The sequence below is a fragment of the Pelodiscus sinensis genome, chromosome 8 (assembly GCF_052426305.1).
Source record: "Pelodiscus sinensis isolate ZL-2025 chromosome 8, ASM5242630v1, whole genome shotgun sequence".
In the NCBI taxonomy this organism is placed as follows: domain Eukaryota; kingdom Metazoa; phylum Chordata; order Testudines; family Trionychidae; genus Pelodiscus; species Pelodiscus sinensis.
This window is the reverse complement of record NC_143059.1, coordinates 52989326-53010391: the sequence shown is the minus strand read 5'-3', so window position 1 is coordinate 53010391 and position 21066 is coordinate 52989326. Positions and strand designations below refer to the sequence as shown.

General features: G+C 41.1%; 2 protein-coding genes across 7 annotated transcripts in view; one reads left to right on the top strand and one right to left on the bottom strand.

Moving 5' to 3' along the window:
* Positions 1-11964, top strand: part of ZRANB1 (zinc finger RANBP2-type containing 1) — a 65650-nt gene extending 53686 nt beyond the window's left edge. Inside the window, exons 10-11 of the mRNA XM_075935293.2 lie at positions 9170-9399; positions 11556-11964. Of these exons, the coding sequence (XP_075791408.2) occupies positions 9170-9399; positions 11556-11774 (449 nt within the window). The 3' untranslated portion in view covers positions 11775-11964. The remainder of the gene's footprint in view (positions 1-9169; positions 9400-11555) is intronic.
* The window catches only part of CTBP2 (C-terminal binding protein 2), a 271870-nt gene continuing 262148 nt past the window's right edge, over positions 11345-21066 (bottom strand). For 5 of the 6 annotated variants that reach the window (XM_006136115.5, XM_014580066.4, XM_014580068.4 and 2 more), the window contains one exon: positions 11345-17700. In XM_006136115.5, the coding sequence (XP_006136177.2) occupies positions 17520-17700 (181 nt within the window). In that variant the 3' untranslated portion in view covers positions 11345-17519. The remainder of the gene's footprint in view (positions 17701-21066) is intronic. The other variant, XR_012905668.2, reaches the window with a different exon arrangement.

Genomic DNA, 21066 nt, shown 5'->3' with positions numbered 1-21066 from the left:
TTTCTATTCAGGACATCTGTAGGGTGGCTATATACTCCTTGTGCACACTTCCATGACTCATTACGCCTTCACCCAGCAAGTACAGGATGATGCAGCCTTCAGGACAGCTCTGCCACACTCCGCAATGAGTTGAGGTCTGACCCCTCCTATGTACAAACTGCTGGTAAGGCACATATTGGAATGTACATGAGCAATCACTTGACAGAATGGTTACTTACCTTTTGCAGCTGTTGTTTTGTGAGATGTGTTGCTCGTCCATTCCAGACCCTCCCCACTGTTGGACTATTCTGGCAAGAAGGAACTGAGTGGGAGTCAGGTCAGTAGGGGTATATATATGACACCAGGAAGGTGTCCCCACAGGTGCCACAGCCAACCCAAAAGTCACCACTAGGGGAAAATCTTTCAGCCATGTATACAACATGCATACACACATTGGAATGGACATCAGCAACACGTTTTGAAGAACAATAGTTAGAAAAGAATAGTTATCTACCTTTTATGTTATTTTGCTGTTCTTGATCAAACATTGAACCATGAAGTTGGCATCTTGCCTTCAGCAATAGTTGTTTTGCAAACACTTAACCAAATGCATCCTATACAGAGGTTGAGAGAGAGGGAGATTCCTTCTTGACCCCCATGCCAATATCCTATATGCTGATGCATAAAATTAGATGAACATTCTTCTAGTAAGAATAACTACAAAAGATATTTCTGGTCATCCCATACTCTAAACTATCTGTAGCAATGCCACAGACTTTTTGCCATGATGTGTGTTTAACTTCTGTTTATGTAGTAGGAGGATGTGTACACTTCAAGACATGACTCTGACATTTAAAAAAATAAGAACACATTCTGAAGTTCTCGAGATTTAAATCCTGGATATGATAGCTCCCGGGAATGATACAGTTCTTAGTATCTTGCATTCCTTTTCTGTAGCTTATCTTGCTTACTACTATGAGACAGTCCCAACTCAGCCTGTATGTTTTACAAACTTGTTATTTAGTCAGTCAGATTAAATCTTAATCTGATAGAGATGAGTATCCCTTAGTCACTGCCTGGTTGGCAAAGTAGCTCCTTTGTTTTGATATGTGGGAAAACATGTTGATCAGTTTATAGGGCTGGTCTGTGCTGGGAGTTTAGGTTGAACTTAGCCACATTAGGACGACTTTCTAAACAATGAGTTGATGCTGTCAAACTCATTCCATCGACTTAAAGGGCAGACGGTACTCCTGCTTTCATGAGGAGTAACTGCTAAATTCAATTCGCATGGTCGACTTTTTGGTAGTGCAGATGCAGCGCTGTGAAAGTTTGTGGTGTTTGCCTCTGGGAGGTGTCCCATGATGACTGGACTGGCCACTCTACTGCTCTTCAAGTGAACAGGAAAAACCCTAAGAAAATGTGAATTTCATTTCCCTTGTGGCCAGTGCGGTGAGCAGACCTCAGAGCAGGCAGCAGCATGCCTGACCACGAACTCCATGAGTTCTCATGGTCACAGACAAGCACTAGAATGGACCTCATAGCTTTGTGGGGAGATGAATCTGTTGTCTCAGAACTACAAACCAGAAAAAACCCCCCACAGATATGCCAAAATTGCAAGGGGCAAGGAGGAGAGAGGACGTGGTCGGGGTGCCCTGCAGTGCCGCATGAAAATAAAGGAGCTGAGAGAGGCCGTTGGCATCCTTTGTCTTTTGATATGACTATCTGGAGCATTGCCACAATCATACAGCTTCTATGAGCAGCTGCATGTGATTCTTGTGGGGAACCTGAACAGCTTCACTAGCCAGTCCAGGGATTCCTCTAAGACACTCAGGCAGTGGCATAGAGGAGGCAAATGGTCAGCCAGCAAGCATGGCAACCAAGGTCACAGAGACGAACTTTTTATAACTTTGGAGACTATTCCCGTCTCACAGTTGGGCACTAATCCTGGGAAGGGCACTTCTGGTGAGTATATGTTTTTTATCTTGTGAAAAGTGGGTTCAGGCAATCTGGTGTGATCTGTGGTGGCCAATGTGCCTACACAGTGGGAAAAACTTGTTAAAATTTCTGAAGACCGAGTGGGAATCCTCCCTGCACATCTATGTAAAGTTCTCATAGAAGAAGAACTCTTTAATCCTTCTCTCAAGGTTTGTGGGGATGCCTGCCTTATTCCGTTCTCCACAGTAGGACATCCTTTCCATGCCAAACAAGCAGTAAGTGGTCTGGCATTGTTGCAACACAAAGCATTGAAGCTTAAGGCCCAAGTTTCTGGCCACATGCAGTCAGCATCTGCTCCCTATCACTCTGTGTGATTTGGAGAATCATAGAATCATAAAATAATAGGACTGGAAGGGACCTCAAGAGGTCATCGAGTCCAGCCCCCCGCCCTCAAGGCAGGACCAAGCTCCACCTACACCATCCCTGACAGATGTCTATCTAACCTGTTCTTAAATATCTCCAGAGAGGGAGATTCCACCACCTCCCTTGGCAATTTATTTCAATATTTGACCACCCTAACAGTTAGGAATTTTTTCCTAATGTCCAATCTAAACCTCCCCTGCTGCACTTTAAGCCCATTACTCCTTGTCCTGTCCTCAGAAACCAAGAGGAACAAATTTTCTCCTTCCTCCTTGTGACACCCTTTTAGATATTTGAAAACCGCTATCATGTCCCCCCTTAATCTTCTTTTTTCCAAACTAAACAAGCCCAGTTCATGAAGCCTGGCTTCATAGGTCATGTTCTCTAGACCTTTAATCATTCTTGTCGCTCTTCTCTGTACCCTTTCCAATTTCTCCACATCTTTCTTGAAATGTGGCGCCCAGAACTGGACACAGTACTCCAGCTGAGGCCTAACTAGTGCAGAGTAGAGCGGCAGAATGACTTCACGAGTTTTGCTTACAACACACCTGTTGATACAACCTAGAATCATATTTGCTTTTTTTGCAACAGCATCACACTGTTGACTCATATTCAACTTGTGGTCCACTATGACCCCTAGATCCCTTTCTGCCATGCTCCTTCCTAGACAGTCGCTTCCCATCTTGTATGTATGGAACTGATTGTTCCTTCCTAAGTGGAGCACTTTGCATTTCTCTTTATTAAACCTCATCCTGTTGACCTCTGACCATTTCTCTAAGTTGCTAAGGTCATTTTGAATTATGTCCCTATCCTCCAAAGAAGTCGCAACCCCACCCAGTTTGGTATCATCTGCAAACTTAATAAGCGTACTCTCTATCCCAATATCTACATCATTGATGAAGATATTGAACAGTACGGGTCCCAAAACAGACCCTTGAGGAACTCCACTTGTTATCCCTTTCCAGCAGGATTTAGAACTGTTAACAACAACTCTCTGACTACGGTTATCCAGCCAATTATGCACCCACCTTATCGTGGCCCTATCTAAGTTATATTTGCCTAGTTTATCAATAAGAATATCATGCGAGACTGTATCAAATGCCTTGCTAAAGTCTAGGTATATGACATCCACCGCTTCTCCCTTATCCACAAGGCTGGTTATCTTATCAAAGAAAGCTATCAGATTAGTTTGGCATGACTTGTTCTTCACAAACTCATGCTGGCTATTCCCTATCACTTTATTACCTTCCAAGTGTTTGCATAGGATTTCCTTAATTACCTGCTCCATTATCTTCCCTGGGACAGACGTTAAACTGACCGGTCTATAGTTTCCTGGGTTGTTCTTATTCCCCTTTTTATAGATGGGCACAATATTTGCCCTTTTCCAGTCTTCTGGAATCTCCCCTGTCTGCCATGATTTTTCAAAGATCATAGCTAAAGGCTCAGATACCTCCTCTATCAGCTCCTTGAGTATCCTGGGATGCATTTCATCAGGACCTGGTGACTTGCTGACATCTAACTTTCCTAAGTGACTTTTAACTTGTTCTTTGTGTATCCTATCTTCTAAACTTACCCTCTCTCTGCTTGTATTCTCATGAATTTTTATTAAGGGAACAACAGTCTCTTTATTGCTTGTATTGAAGGGATGGAGGTTTCAGGCAAGCACACTGAATTCAGTGGCACCTCATTGAGAGCAATATGTATGATTCTCAAAACTGGCCATTCATAAAACTGACTTTCAAAGCATCTCTGATTAGCACTGCTTCTCGATGTGTTCTTCTTGACTTGGTGTCTGGCTGTTCAAAATCCCTGGTTAGGCATTGTGCCTTGGCATTCCACCTGGACAGATACGTTTCCCCTTGTTTTCACAAATATAGAGTACATAGCAGGCGGCAGCCACAATGGTAATGTTGCTTTCACTGAGGTCTAATTTAGTTAGAAGACTGCGCAGCCTTCCCTTTAAAAGCCAAAAAGTACATCTTACCACCATTCTGCACTTGTTCAGCCTTTGGTTGAACTGCTCCTTGCTGCAGTGCAGGATGCCCTTATATGGCTTTGAGCCATGGGAGGGTGGGATAGGCAGACTACTGTTGGCATCTCTGATTGTAATTTTCCAGTTCGAGGAAAAAAAATTCAGATTGTAACTTGCTGAACAAGCAGGAATTTCTAAAGATGTATGTGTCATGCACCTTTCCTGACCATCATATGCTGATGACGGATCACACGGGATGTTTCATCATCAGCCCCTACACATTTGTAAGTCTTGCAGCCACTTCTGATCGTCCCATACTTGCAGCACTATGCAGACCCATCTGTTTATGCGTCTCATGGCACCAGAATCTGGGTTCTGCTGTGTCCAGAGGCAGAGGAACTTAAAATTTGAGGGGAGTGGGATTTGAATTCCATTACCCTAAACAAATCCTTAACTATAGCAACCAACTCCCTATGTATTTGTCTGAGTATCAGCCATTATGGGCTACAAGGCTGGGTTATCACCTTGGCTTATATTTCTTCTAAAATGAACACTGGTGGAATCGTTAATATTGGCACTTGAAAACAGTGAGTGGCAGCCTAGGCTTTTGGAGGGCCATTCTTACTACTCACTCATGTTAGTGGGCCACAAGTTTGTCATAGCCAAAATGGTCGTCTTCTGGGATAGGATAGTTTTTCTAACTGCTCTTATGTACCTAGAAATTGTGGGGTGTGCCAGTTGAACTGTAGCAGCGCTTTGATTGGATGCAGAAGGAGCCCATGGTTCTCAGTCAATTTTGTGTGCAGTCAGCCTGCAACTCATTTCACCTGCCCTTGCATTAAGTGTGTGTGACTTTAACAATACCAATAGGAGAAAAATGACGGGGACAAAAACCAGTAAAATCTGTGTGTGAATAATGGTAAACAAAATGTGTCTCAGGCCAAAAATTGAATCCCAGTGGGCTTCATGTGGCTCTCTGGCTGCAGGTTGCTCACCATCATTTTAAATAGTCATTAAATTTTGTTTGCATTCCATTGAGAGGAATAGATCAGCTCTACTTCTGAGCAATTGTTTCTGATTCAGGCAGATATCACTTTGTCAATTAAGAGACAATTACAGATTTTAAAACTTCCATCCAGTTAAATTTATTTCTATGCTTAATCACCCGGTAAACTGGGTCTGACTTTACTGAAGAAATCCCTTCCAGCCTCTTTCCTGCAAGGTGGAGTTGTGGAGAATTGACTGACAAGTGCAAGTCACAGGTGGAGTGAGGAGAGAAAATTTTGGGGCCACTTGCCATTCTGAGACCATGTCTGCCCTCAGGAATAGTCCCAAGTCAGCAGTGGTGACCAGCAATCTGTGTACAAGCACTGTGTTGATCAGAGATAGTGACAAGGTCATGGGGCATTGGACTGATTGAGCTAATTAAGTTAAACCTAGAAGAAATGTATAAATGGACTTGAGCTTCTTATGTCTTTTGCTGCTGTGAGAAACAGGAATTGATGTTCCTACTAGCAGTTCTGTCACCAGTTTGAGGGAATAGATGAGTGGCTCTCAACCCGTGTCACATGCAGCAGTTAGCGCACAGCTGTAGCCCAGTGTGCGTTAAAAGGCTACTGGACATTGCAGACTCCAAGGGTTGGGGCTTCTGCTCCAGCCCACAAACTCTGGGGCTGCTGCCTAGCTCCACGGTCCCAAGTCCAGCCCGCAACCTCCCGGCATCTGGGATAGCTGTGTGGCAGACACCAGAGGTCTAGGAACCTTCAGGCTCTTAATACATTTTAAAGGCTGAAGTGTAGTGGAGGGCACCAGGTGCAAGCTGTGACAACTGATTCCTAGCTTATGCCCAGTATCGCTCGCTGCGCTTCTGCTTTATAAATGATTAAAACCTGCTAGGTCCCCCATGCCTTGTCCCCTGCTACGTGTCTATCTCCCCTGCCCCTCGTGGAGATGGTCCTGGAGGGAACCAGCTTTTAAGTTGGCTCCCCCCAGCACCAGTTCCTGCTCCCACCCTTGCTGCCTCTCTCTGATAGAGGCAGCAAAGTGGGCGGAAGCGACTAGTTGAGTTTCTACTCAACTACCCGATAACCATATACTTAGTCACTTACATCCCTACTTGTGGCTCCATTTCCTGAGGTTCCATGACATCAGCTGTACCCACCTGAGGCACTTACCATTTGAATTGCTTTAGTGCAGTGTTTCTCAAACTCAGACATCTCCAGGGGCTCCGTGAGGTTGACAAACTGGAAACATTGATAGGTACAGTACAACCCATACAATCAGTGGACCGCTGGGGCTCCGCATACATTTTTACACAGAGTCCAAAAAGTTTGAGCACCGCTGCTTTAGTGTATGTCACTAAATTTCCAGTACCAGTCTGAATTTCCCCCCATTTCCTGCAGCTTTGTTAGAGCTTAGGGGAATGCTCAGAGAAGAGGAGCTGGTATTATGTTGAGGTCAGCTTCTGTTTCGTTTCTTTGATGCAGGGGTTTTGTGGAGGATCCTCAGTTTTGCTGGGTATTTGGATCCAGCTAATGGATTGGGGATCCTCTTCAGTAGAGCACAATTCCCTGTGTGATAGTGATGGAAGTCTATCTGTGGCAGCTGATTGTGTGTAGCTTGTGTGTTACTCCTCTGTTCTCATTGTTAGTCCTCTCACTGACTCTTGTAATCAGTGATGAGAGGGTGGGCCCCCGTAAAGTCATATTTTTGATTTAAAAATCAACTGCCAAACTTTGTGGATGGAGGTGCGGCTGGAGAGGACCTAAATAATTCTGTTGGAATGGTCTTTTAATATTTTTCATTGATCTGTTATCTAAGACTAGTATAACTTCATAATATTGCATATCTGAGACGTATTGGTTTTGAGATATGGGTAAAGACAGAGGTGAATGTCCTTGCTTTCATTTTTTTGCCCTGTTAACTTTCATGCTGCTTAGTTTCCTCTGAAAATTGGAAATTATATTGTAATTAGCATCCTTTAAAGTAGAAGTACTCAAAATCTAAAATTAGTTTCCCATTAATGCTTTATGGGTTTGGTATTTTCAGTTAACCAAATATTGAGATTAAAAATATATGACGCCTTTTGCCTAAATATGCATGCAGAATTAACTATGAGGAATTACAAAAGTTTTTTCCATTGCACTTGCCTGTCAGTTTTGCATCGCTTATTCCTTTGCTTTAGACGACAAAACATTTATGCAATGTAGGGTTTTGTGGGGTTTTTTTTGGGGGGGAAGGTAACTAATCCGCATTCTTCATCTATTTCTCTGTCAGGTTAATCAAATGGAAAGATGACCATTGTTTACAATTCAAAAAGTTAATTTAAATAAAATGTTAAAGGGGGACTCAATTTGGAGTAGTCCCCAAATCTAAATTTGGGGACAACATATTTGTTAGGTTAAATCTACTAGAAAAAAATTCAAAGAAACTTGAAATAATCTTATATATTTCTTTGCAGCAGTGTTTCCCAATTTTATTTGACCGCAGAACCCTTTTAAACTTGAAAGAATTTTGTGGAATCCCTAAGAACAGTCTAATATATGGAGCTGAAAAAGTAGATCACAAATAAGTAAGAATAATAATAAACAAATGCGAAATAAGGTCATGAGATCAACATTTAGTTTAATTGCACATATTTAAAAACAAATCACATAATATTAATTAATTTTTTTAAAAATCATAAAATGTTAATATAATGGAATTTTCTCGCAGAGTCCTTATTATCACTTCTCGGAACCCTGGGATTCCGCAGAATGTCATTTGGGAAACACTGCTCTGTAGTATTTGTAGTCCAGATTTGGACCAGTTCTGATCACCTGGAAGTATGTATAAAAATGGGCAGACTGGTTCATAGATTTTCATTGTTCAGAAATATTTAGCATTCCTTTTCAATATTGCCTTTTGGTACTTGTGTTCCACAAATGTTGTAAGAGTAAAAGATACGGCTTTTATTTTGTAGCCATAGCTGCCCAACACATTGCAGGCAGCTATACTATGAAAGGTTATGGTACATATGCACTTGATTTGCACGCAAATTTATAAATTGTCACAAGGTAAGGCATGCTTTTCCTTCAGTTGTATGCAGGAGTATACATCAATAATTATTTGTGTTTCTAGAGGAAATAAAAAATGCCAGCACTGAAATTTACTCATGTTATTTCTGGAAGTGACATGTGAAAATCAGTTGTGTGGTGGGTTGTTTGTTTTTGGGTTGTTTTTTGGGGGATGGGGCCTTATTTTAGGTTTAAAATATGCTGCTTTCATGTAAGCAAATAGTATGACTTTTTTTATGCAGTCCATTAATACAGTGTGCCTACAAGGTATGAAGGCTGTCTGGCCAGACAAGGAAAGTTTGCCATGTAGTTCAGAACTGCATAATCAGAGTGTTACTAGAATTATAAGATTATTAGGATTCTTTTAATAGTACGTTCTGAAACCATAAGGAAAAATCTGGTGGTGGTGTAAGAAAATGAAAACACAAGTGTGTTTTATTCTCCTATGCTGTGGAATGTATCTTATTTTAAGGGGGTTACCAAACATGAAGTATTACTGCTATATTTACTGATATTGCTGATTGCACTGTGTAAAGGGCAGTGTAACTGCAATACATGCTGTATCCTGGTGGATTAGGGTATGTATATTGTAATCTCATGCTTAATCCAGTAGTGATTGACTATAGTGGACAGCCTGATCCATTTTAACATGGGCCAGCTACTTGTGGCTGAATGCTTTTAATGCCCATGTTATGACAATATTCAGCTAACAGAAGATGCTTGCTTGAAAGCCCTTTCCCCACCAAAAATCATTTCATGTAAAAGAGGGTTCCAATTCTGTCTTATCCACTTTTCCTTTTATTTCTAGGTGTATATTTGCCTTTGTTATGGGAACAGAGTTTTTGTTGGAAAAGTCCTATTGCTCTGGGCTATACAAGGGGCCACTTCTCTGCTTTGGTTGCCATGGAGAATGATGGTTATGGCAATCGCGGTGCTGGTGCTAACTTGAACACTGATGATGATGTTACCATTACTTTTTTACCATTGGTCGATAGTGAGAGGAAGTTACTGCATATTCACTTCCTCTCCGCTCAAGAGGTGAGACGCATTTATGTGGCTGACAGCTTTTACCACATTTAGGAGGAGGTCTCTTCTGTAGTCTGATATTTTTGAAGTTTTAAATACACCTACCCTTTTTCTTTAATGCTCTCCTCTCCATAATTTGAGACTGTTCAAAAGGATGCTTCTCATATCTTTTGAAAACTTACCGTATATACTCGAGTATATAAGTCGACCCGAATATAAGCCGAGGCACCTAATTTTACCCCAAAAAACTGGGAAAAAGTATTGACTCGAGTATAAGCCTAGGGTAGGAAATGAGGCAGCTACTGGTAAATGTAAAAAATGAAGATAGATACCGGGTCTAGCCCCGGAAGTCGGGGCGAAAGCTGCTCCGGTGCCCCTGGTCTGCTGGAGACCGTCTCCAGCAGACCAGGGGCACCGGGCGGGTTCCCGCGCTTCTGAGGCTTTGCCAGAGCAAAGCCTCAGAGGCGCGGGACCCCCCGCGGCTGCGGCTTCAGTCCGGGAGCCTGTGGTCCCCAGCAGACCACAGGCTCCCAGATTGAAGCGGCAGCAGCAGCGGTTCCCCGCGCCTCTGAGGCTTTGCTCTGGCAAAGCCTCAGAGGCGCGGGACCCCCCCGCGGCTGCGGCTTCAGTCCGGGAGCCTGTGGTCTGCTGGGGACGGTCCCCAGCAGACCACAGGCACCCAGATTGAAGCGGCAGCAGCGGCGGTTCCCCGCGCCTCTGAGGCTTTGCCCGCCTCAGTTCTCGAGATGCTGACTCGAGTATAAGCCGAGGGGGGCATTTTTCAGCACAAAAACTGTGCTGAAAAACTCGGCTTATACTCGAGTATATAGGTAAGTTTTTTACGTGTGAATGTTCATGTATTTTATATGTAAATACAAATGTAGTACCCCTGAAATGGACCCAGATATATCTAGAATTAGGTGCTTAGTAAACTAAAAATTTAAATTCAGCCCTGATCTGAATGCAGTTTGTTTATTGATCAGTAGGCTCTAAGTCTGAGTTAGAGCGGAGGTAGGCAGGGTCTTCACACAATAGAAAAATGCCAAAAAAAACCCCCAAAACCAAATCCTCACTGACCTGGCCCTAAACATGGCTCCCAACTGATGCACAAAAAACTCCCCAAAAAAACCACACCCACCACCTCACTTCATCTCGCATTCCAGCCCTGATGCTCAGGGCTCCCTAGCTGAATTAACTTTTCTGGGGGCCTGGAGCTAGTAGACTTTGTGAACTCCTCTTTTCCCCCGCACCCAGGCTCTAGAGTGGGGCCAAAAATGAGTGGTTCAGAATATGGGAGGGGGCTGCCAGGGAGCAGGCTGGGTGCACAGGATTTGGGTGAAAGGGTACAAGAGTGGGCTGGGGGTATGGGGTTTGGGTGGGAGGGAGCAGGGGATTGAAGTTCCTCCCTGGAGCAGTTCTTGGCAGGGGCACAGGTGGCTCTTGCAGGAACCACCCCCACTGATTTAATTGGCCACAATTCCCAGCCAATGAGAGTGATGAGGGTGGAGCCTGCAAGTGAGCACAGGGACAGCGCTTTCCTGTGCAGAGCCACTTCCTCCCCCTACCAGGCATAGCCCATGAGTGGGCAAGGCCTGTAGGTTGCCTTGATCCAGCCCACAAGGCTCAGGGCTTCCCCTCCCCACAGCAAGGAGCTGGCGCTCCAGCTATGCGAGGAGTACCCTGAGTTGGAGTATTATATACATTAAGAATGTTAAATATCGACTAATTGATGCATTTTGCATTGACTATTTGATTAGTTAAGGCTATTCCACCTTTGAAGAGAAGCAACAGCCCTAGAATTAAAAGGAATGCCTTGCTAATTACAAGCACTTTGTAAAACCTCATCAATTTTACTGTACAGAAGGCAACACACATATTTGCACTGGATTTTTGAAAGATAAGGAGGGAGTGAGGAAAACGGGCAAGTACAGTGGAGTTTAATGTAACAATTATTTAAAAAAAAAAAAGTGAAACCTGAGTGCGCCAAAAGATTAAACTCAAAAATAGAAGACAAAAAAATGCGATAAATATGGAATGTCCCACTAACTGCATTTAAATAAAGTAGTGATACTGCTTTAGCTGAGCTGTCACAATATACCACAGTTGTTTCCTTAAAGTTGTCAACAGTTTTGAAACCTTCATCCTGAATCTGTTTTCTCTCCTCAAAGATAGGTAATGAGGAGCAGCAAGAAAAACTGCTCAGAGAGTGGCTAGACTGCTGTGTGACAGAGGGTGGAGTCCTTGTTGCTATGCAGAAAAGCTCTCGTCGGCGCAATCATCCTCTGGTCACGCAAATGGTAGAGAAGTGGCTTGACCGTTATCGACAGATTCGCCCTTGTACATCCCTTTCTGATGGTGAGGAAGATGAAGATGATGATGATGAATGATGAAATAAAAATAAAGTATCAATGCATAGTGTCTGATGACCCCGAAGTTAGAGTTGTGCTCTAGCAGTTTGTTATGGATTGATTTAAATCTAGCAGAAACATGCTGTAAAAGGTTTTTCTTACCAGCATGGGGAGAGTTCATCTGCTGTGTGAAGAGAGGTTGGACTACAGTTTGTAAAAAAAACAAAAAGCTAATTTTATCAAGACAAAACATTAGTTTCTTTCCAGTTGCAAATCTGTCTCTAAATGTATCGCATGTGGTTGTGTAAGAAGTTGTGTAATAGGAAAAAAGTATACCAGCATCTTCAAATGGAGAAGGAATTTCTTTCAAATAAGGGCACTTACAAAAGCACATGTTAGATGGATATTTGTTCCTTTTGAGATTTTACTTTTACAGTAGAATTTGTATTCTACATCACTTTTTAACTTTTCTGACACATTTCCTTGAAAGGCCATTTTATGTGAGACCTCACTAATGCCCAGGTCAGATTGTGAGGTTTTTTTTTTTTTTGTTTGCACAAATTATCCAGAGCAAGTCAGAAGTACAAACAAGTTCATTATTTTATTATTTTAGTTACTGTTGTGCCCATTATAATAAAATCAAATCTTTAAGGAACAAACTGAAGAAGAGCTACATTTTTCATTGAATGAACATAACTGTTTTCTGAAAAATCCTTTCTGCTCTCCATTAATATTTCACTTTGTAACACTTAAGAGTAGTCTCTCAGTATGCTTCAAATATTTATTTAGAAAAAAATGTTGTTCCAGAGATTACATACTAAACAATTGTGTGGAGTTACCAACTCAAATGTGATTTGAGAATTTCATATTGTCCAAACCCAGTCTTGCTGTGACATGTACAGTACACAATTTTACTATGAGTCTTTCACCCTAGTTAAACATTGCAAGTGAAAACTACCTTTTACTAGGGACAATCCCTGATCATTTAAATTTTAGTGAGAACATGGCAGCTTTAATAGTTAACAAAAACCTTCATTCTAAAGTGATTTTTTTTTTTAAAGCAAAGCACTGTATTTTATATTTCTCTATGTAAATCCGGGAATTTCTTGCATGTTGACACTTGTGGCCATACTTAACATATTAAGTCCAGCATATATATTCATCAGTAGAAATTTTATTGTGATAAATTTAGCCATGTAGTTTATGGGTAAAGTTTATCTGAAACCAACCTTGCTTAGAAACACTGAAGGTTTATGCCAGTTTTTTACATATACAATGCAATTCAGATCTCCTTTAATAAGCACTTTGAAAACTATGCGTGGTGGGTGAACAGGGAGCTTTGCAGTAGATGACCTAGAATTTCAAAAGAAGATCCATAAAGTGCATATTTTTGTGTAGTTTAAGGCCATGGAAACACTAAAGAACTTGCTGCTTTTTCTTCCACATGCTGCTTCGATGGTATTGAAATGTGTGCACAACTCCTAGATAATCTTGGTGACAAAACACCAAACATATAGAAATAATGAAGTGCTGTATTAAGTTAGCAATTTTTCCCTCTCCAATTTCATTGAAGTTTATTATGAACTGTGTCTTCAAGCTTTTGGCCACTAGGTTTCCTTTGATTGGTGCATGCACAGATTTTCAGGTAACAGAATGCATGTTTTTTGCAGTATATGTATGAATTACCTGAGTGAAAATAGAAGAATCACAGATAGTGAACAGGTTCTATCTTATATAATATTGATTTCAGTTTGCTTTCTAAGTTGTAGTGAGGAAAGTTAATACCTTGTCCTCATTCTTCCAAGCTGTTGTTGTTACTTTACAGTGATCCACATGTACCTTGAGCAGTGGATAATTTAAGTAAGTTAAGAGCTCATGCATTCATTTCAGTATGCTCTGTGAAGTGGTATTGACAAACACACAAATAGCAGGTAACACTTTACTTCATTGATTATCTTCCCCCACATGACAGGCTGTTGCTGCAAGTCATATGAAGCAAGATTCAAATACCTTCCTTTTGAAAGATGTTGCAAAAGCAAGATTTGTCTTTCCTCTAACATTGGTGGACTGCACCCAAATTTGACTGACTTGGAGGAACTGCGCATCCTTTCATTTTGAAATTTAGTTTAATGTCCGTTTACTATACAATCAATTACAGCTTTTGATTTAAATAGCAAACCAAACCCCATACTGTCTAATATCTATGCCTCCCTTTTGTTATGGATTGACACTTTTGATATTTTTTGTACAGTTTTGCTAAACATTACTGCTTGCTTCTAATCTGTAAATGACAGGTTCAGGCTAACATGCCTCATTGTGTTTTCAAAATTAAGTGAGACTTTTAAACAAAAAACCCTAGGTAAGCCCCACCCCATTTATCTGATGACTGTGCACTTGCATGCATTACAATAGATGAAAGAGTAATCAGTTGGCCTTTTCCCAGCACGCAAGCCAATGTACATTAATCTCGGCATATAACATACTTGAAGGCTTGGTGGGGAAGTCCTATATTAAATTTACCATTTGGCATAGTGGTGAAGACATAATAGCACAATATTTGGCTTTTTATTTCAAACTCTTGCCCTGCTGCATTTGGGAATTGTCTTTGACTATTCATGAATTCTAATAGACTTAATCTCTGTGTTGCTTTTGTTTTAATATATTAAACCAAAGTCTGCTGAAATCATCTGGAGTGCTGCTATATAGCATAGCTTTTAAGCAGAATTCCTAGACTGTTTCCTACTTTGTTAATGAAGTAGTATTGCTGAGCATTTTTGAAGAATGCAGAATTCTTGTTTTAATTGAGAAGTAACTTTTGTGAGCTTTACTGTATGAAGTAGTGGCACTTTGGCCACTTTTATCCACAGTCTATATTGTGATAAACTCTGCTTCACATTGTCCTTGATTGATGGATGAGCCCCCATCTTTCCTTGTATTAGTACAAAAGCAGCAGTAAACTGGCTTGCAGGTAAAGAAAAAGCCACAAATCTTGAGGAGCAGCTATTTGGCATACATTATTCTCTCCTTCCCTTGCATACTAACTTTTCAGTCTGAAAAAACTTGCAGCATACCACTGTCATATTTCTTTGGACCCAGTAATATGTCTTAAGTTAGGGTGGACACATTCTCACCTATTCCTTGTGTATTTTGTTGATGTTTGCACTACAGACAGTTGAATCCCTCTGTACTGGTCACAACTCCAGAAGTACAGTGTTGTTTTTAAACTGAAGCCTGTTACTATGATACTTTGTCTGTAACGTTTGGATTTTTTTAAACTCATTTTTAGTTCTTGTTGAACTGTAAAACTTAATTGGAAGCTATTGTCTAAGTTTGCTCTGATTTGCATCTGGTCTTATTTTTCATAAGTACTGGATGACAGCATACAGCATCTACCATTTTCTGCAAGATTTGTGCTGGGACACTTATTTTCCAGGTTCAAAATCCACTGCTGGCAATGGATGCACTAAGAACTACTGGCACAAATTATTCTGTTTCATAGTACAGTATTTACATCCATCTGAAATGCAACTACTTATTTTAAAACACAATGACAGTACCAACAAGTTATTTTTAAAATAGTCACTTCAAACCTTGACAATATGAATTAAATGATTTCTCTTGTTTTATCCTCATTTTCATGTTTTCCAAATGTCCTCTCTCTAATTAACCTGTTGTAGTATCCTGGTTTCTCTAGGCTGTTGGTGAATAATAATTCATACTTTGTTAAATCATTGACAAAAGGAGAGTGACAGCTATGAAAAATATGACCTCTCTGTAACATGTTTGAAGCTGGTAAATAGCTTTCCATTTAATTTAAAACAAAAATACAAAGTTTTGTAATTAGAAACTTTTTGGTTTCAGATGTTTTCCCATCCAGTTATTTGCTTCCCATAGTCAAGTGGATGTTGGTATTCTGTTAATTAATTTTAAAAGGGCACGGCCATAATAAGAGTAGTCCTTCCATGCAGTGAAACTTGATGCCATTAGTGTTGCTCAGTCAGCTGTAAGCTTGATTCTCCAGAAACTTGCTAGCATTTTGTCTAGTGTAGGTTAGTGTTAAGCCTTACTAAATGGTTGTACAGCCAAGCTTGTCCCAAAGCACAGTGAGGCAATGGTGAGTTTCTTTAATATGCAGGTTAAATGAAAGTTGCACAAATTGAAATATCAGCAAGAGTATGTATCCCAAATGCCTATTTTTCTGAAAAGTCATGGGGCAGAAGGTAACACACGGAGGGTTTTTTAAAATTGAATCTCCTAATGAATCAGAAAGATTAAACTTGAGTTTCTCCAGCATTTCTAAATTATAAATATGTAGTGTAGAAACATAGCAGTTTAGATCCTTAGTTGGTGTGATAGTTTATACCAGCAGAGGATCTGTCCTTTTTCAGTAGAGTTGTACAGCCATGTCTTAGAGGCTAGTATTAATACTGTTATGACATAACTTTACATTCATAGAGTTTCTATTTGAAAGCATCTTAAAATTGCATTGAGGGCTCTACATTTCAGAAAATTATAGAAATTTTATCACTTTTTTTATTGAAAACTGCACTGAACGCTAAATGTCCACCTTCACAATAAACAAATACAATAACGGTAACACACTAAAGCAAAACATACTTCTGATAGCCATTGTTCTTTCTGTTTGGGACAGTTAAGATTTTTTTTGTCACAGAAACAGGAATGTACCCCCCCATACAAAGGCTCAAAATAGGCCATCTTTTTAAACAAAAAAGGCGATGATTCACAAAAGACTATGAATATAACATGTAACTAGTTGATACAAATCTAATAGGATTTGTTAAAATCAGTCACATCTAATAACACATTTTGAAGTGTTCTTGTATAAAATATCACGTGAAGAAAAGAAGACTCTTATCAATGTCTAAAAAAGTGGGTTTGTTCATAGACAGTCTGACAAGTTACCATAAAAAGTGTTTCCTGAGACATAAGGAAATGCAACATTATTCTTCTTGAACCCTTTCCAGCTCAAGACGCTTGCACTCGATAAAATAGCTGCAGATTTAAAACTGAGAAAATATATTTGAGTACAAATAGTGTGTGAAACTTAATACTTTTTTTTTTTGCATCACTAGGGGGCCATAACTGAATTTACAGCTACTTTATTCAGTGTATCGGTCAGATGAGAGAGACATTTCTACTGTGATGTTTTAGAAGGGGAGTGTATTTGACACTTTCCCTCTTCCCTTCCTGGCCTGAATGGCTATAATTAAACTTTTATTAAGAGAACTTTCAATATAGTACTGGCCAGCTAGGACTGCAACAAGAAAATTTTTCTCCTCATCTCTATGCCAGTATTTCCTCCTCCAGTAAAAAGAGGTAACCAGACAAGTGAGTAAAGAAAGGGCTGAAGCCACATGATGGTTTCCTCTTAAATTTCTTATGTTAACTCTTTCAGGTTAGCTTAATGCAATGTTGTAAATGCAGGTAAATAGGCCCTGTTATTCCCAAAGGTTGAGAAGGGGAATTCTATTTTATTCTTGTGATTGATGCACAGATGAAGGAAACTTAACACACAGTAACCAAAGCTGATCATTAATGTATATCATCCTAGTTGTCAGCACTTCAGTGCAGGTGATCTCTTCAGGGTTTCTTTCTCCCCAGTCTTGACTGCTATCGCATTGTAGTTAACACTGGAACATCAATGATGCATCGGTCCAAAATCAACATAACAAATTTTGTATCAAATTCCATGTTTAGTTCCTGTATAACTTCTTTCCAATGTCTCTTGGTCCCAAGTTTGACTAATTTTTTTAAAATTAGCTGCTATTGCTCATTAGGGTGCTCCCTGTTGTCCCCATGTTTTGTGGGCTGGTTAGGAGATGGAGCTTGGGAAGGATGTGCCACTGTTGGAAGATTGTGGGTAACAGGAATGCCTCCAGGTATGATGCCTTCCATTGCTGCTGGAATCCCTCCAGGTGCGACACTGACCATGCCAGGTGGATATCTAGGAAGAAACAGGTACTGAGACCAATATGCAAAAATACTGAAGAAAGACATGTATTAATACTAGAACACAGGGCCTGTGTTTTGGAAGGCGGTAAGTCAGCTAAGAGTATTTCTCACTCAATATGTACTGTGTAGCGCTATCTGTAATTCACTAAAACGAGCAGCAAGGTATTCTAATACCAAATGCATTTTTTAAAAAAAACAAACCTACTTTTGAGCAAAAGCTAAAGTAATTTTCAGAATAAAATAGCCCATATAGACCTGTGCGCATCTATTCTCCAAATCACTTCAGGTGGTGAATGGGTGGGTGGGGTCAGAGCAGGAGAAACAAACTGCAGCTGGTGTTGTATCTGTCCATTTGTGTACAAATAGTAACAGCTGTGGCAACACCCCTTCACACCACAGACTAATCACCTACCTTCATATCAAGATTTTTTTTAAGGAAATAAGTACTTTTCTGTCAAGGGCTTCTGCAATGTTAAGTGAGAAAACAAAAAGGAAATAGAATGCTAGCCCATGAGGCTTTAAACTTTATCCAAGGCCATTCAGCTTCTGCTTGCTGATTACAGATCTGCTAGTGGCCAGTGAAGAGGTCCCTAAATATGGGCATGTGAGAGTTACAGCCAGACCTTGTAATGATGTGGTCTTTCAAGGCTGAAGAGGTGAGCCTTGCTTTTTTAAAATAATTCCACTAGTCAGTGGGGGTGGAAGGAAAGTGTTTTAAGCACTGGTCATGCCTAAAGTGTTAACATGTAATTCTATTCTTGCAAAAATGTAGACATAAATGTACTTCAAACTGTAGTTAATCTTTCTAGTACTGAGATCAGTCTCTGAAAACAGCACTACCCCTGTAATCTAAGAAGCATTTCCCATACCCAGCTAGCAGGAAACAAGGCAATTGAAAAACTTCTATTTGAATTGGGGGAAGGAAAAAAATGTTTAAAAGTGCAGGCAGCCTTGACTGCACATCAGCTGCCATACTTCCATTGCCCTTTTTTTTTTTTTTTTTTTTTTTGGTCTTGTATCTTACAAGTCCGCTAGCTGCCTCTTTTGAGGATAAAGACTGTGATATGCTTAACTTTGTCAGCACACAGACTTCATACACTGATTTAGTTTTAAAAACGTCTCAAGCTTTCCTCTTGACACAACTACAGAGTTATATTTTTCCACCTGTCTTATAGAAATAAGTGTCTCATTTGCTTAGGACCTGAACAAAACTAATCTAGTGGCTTTGTTAATAATACATGGTCTAGGTGCATTGGCTAAGAATGTAGCCTGGCAGCAGGTGCATGTGAAAGTGAGCTCAATGAAACTCCCTGTTTTGTACCCACTGTTCTGCATGATCTAGACACACTAGCAGAGATACTCTGTATTAGCATGATCTCTTCTAAAGGGAAAAACATCCGGTGTGTCAGTTTAAAATGAAATGTCAGTGAAGTCAGTTTTCTGAAAACTACAGGAAATGACCTGTCTAAAAGTCTGCAAGGAAGAGGTTGAACAATGCTTACGCTGCTTGCTCAATGTCTCGGGAAGGTAATGAATTGAACACACAATCTATTCTACTGTGGCTATTAAGTTGCTGTTCACAATGGGACAGCTAAAGGTCATGAGGACGCAATTTTACCCATAAATATTCTTAACTCTGATGATGAATAAAAGTCTGTTAGTAGCTTATTTTTCATGTAAGTCAGGCCAACTGTAGCAAATACTTTAATTCAACTCTTTCTGGGGGCATGAAAACTAATGCACGATCAAGTGTTAAATTGGAAATGCTTATACTGCTTTAAAGGGTTAAGAGAACATTCCAGTGGCTACATTCACAAGTAAGGGTGCAAAAATATGAATTAAGGGATGTTTGATGGAAGAATGGTTTGCTGTAAGTGTTAACACTTAAGAGAATTTCTAGCCTGAGGGAAGCAGCAAGCATGCTGCAGCTACACATGGATGGGAGAGATACTGGATATGGTGCTCACAGGTGAGGGAGCACAGCCAGGTTCTAGCAAGTAATGCTCTAACTATGCCTCCTGCCATGACCTTGCCACCAGGGTTTCCCAAATATGGGTTGCCATAACATTTAAAAAAGGTGGCACTTCCCTCCTCCCTCCCCCTCATTTTTGAATTGCCTTGGCTCACACTACGTCTTCCTGAATTGTCAAAATGGGTCCCTATCTGGAAAAAGTTGGGAACTGCTGGTCTAAACCTCACACTGCTGCCTCGAGGGGGGACTTTTGAGATGCCTAGTGAGGACAGCTTTAGGGTCTGATGTGAGCCAGTGCGGTAGCTAGGGTTGCCAGATGGTTTAACAAAAAATACCGTTTCCTCTCCCTCCCCCCCCCCCTCAAAAGGGGAAAAAATTGTCAGGGAGAGTTAAGGAAAAAAAGGGGGGGAGAGACCAAATTTAAGCAAAAATTGCACCACTCCCTCCAGTTTGGGGCCACACACTAACTCCCAATGCACCCACCCTTCCCCCAGAACCAGCCCCCCCCAGCACCCTCCATCCCAATGCACTCACCCCTGTTTCAGACCCAGACTGCCCCCCTCCACCCCGCAGCATCCCCATCCCAATGCACTCATCCTGCCCCCTGGGCCAGGCATCCCCAGCTCTGGGAGTGCCCACCTCCCCCTCTCAAGCCAGGTACCAGAGGAACGGGATGGCCAGGTAAGTTAATCTTTTAAAGTTGCCACTTCTGCTGCCTGACCCAGCTGCCGAGGCTCACATTATGTAGAGGAAGGCATCATGTGGCCGGCTCCCGGGTCTCTGCTGGCCACGTGGGCCAGAGCAGCGTGTGCTCTGCTCGCAGCCCGGTGCCTCCCCTAGTGTGGCACCTGGCAAGTACCCCCTCCTGCTCCTCTTTGCTACCACTCTGCTGCACTCCTCACTCCCCTGCCTCTGACAGATATGGCAGGGGAAAATTGTCCCTGCTGGGCTTCTGTCTGAGGGAAACAGGAAATACCGGATATTTCACATGTCTGGTATTTTCTGTTTTTTTAACCGGACAGCGCCTGCAAATACTGGGCTGTCTGGGTGAAAACTGGACACCTGGCAACCCTAGCAGTAGCATAGGTGGGGGCTGTATCTGAGTCCAGAATCAAGAGGACAGTTTCTTCTTTGGCACAGGACTAAATGGTGCAAAGCCAAGAGAGCAGGCAGGAGCACAGTGAGGCTATGTCTACACTGCACCCTTATTTCAAAATAACAGGCTTCTTACTCCACTTTCTGTAACCCTCATTTCACAAGGAGTAACAGAAGTTGAAGGAAGAATATTCTTTGGTTTCCTGCTGAGTAAGCTCTAAAAGCCAAGTTAAACTACTTTGATTTAAGATATGCAACTTCAGCTATGATAATTGCATAGCTGAACTCAAC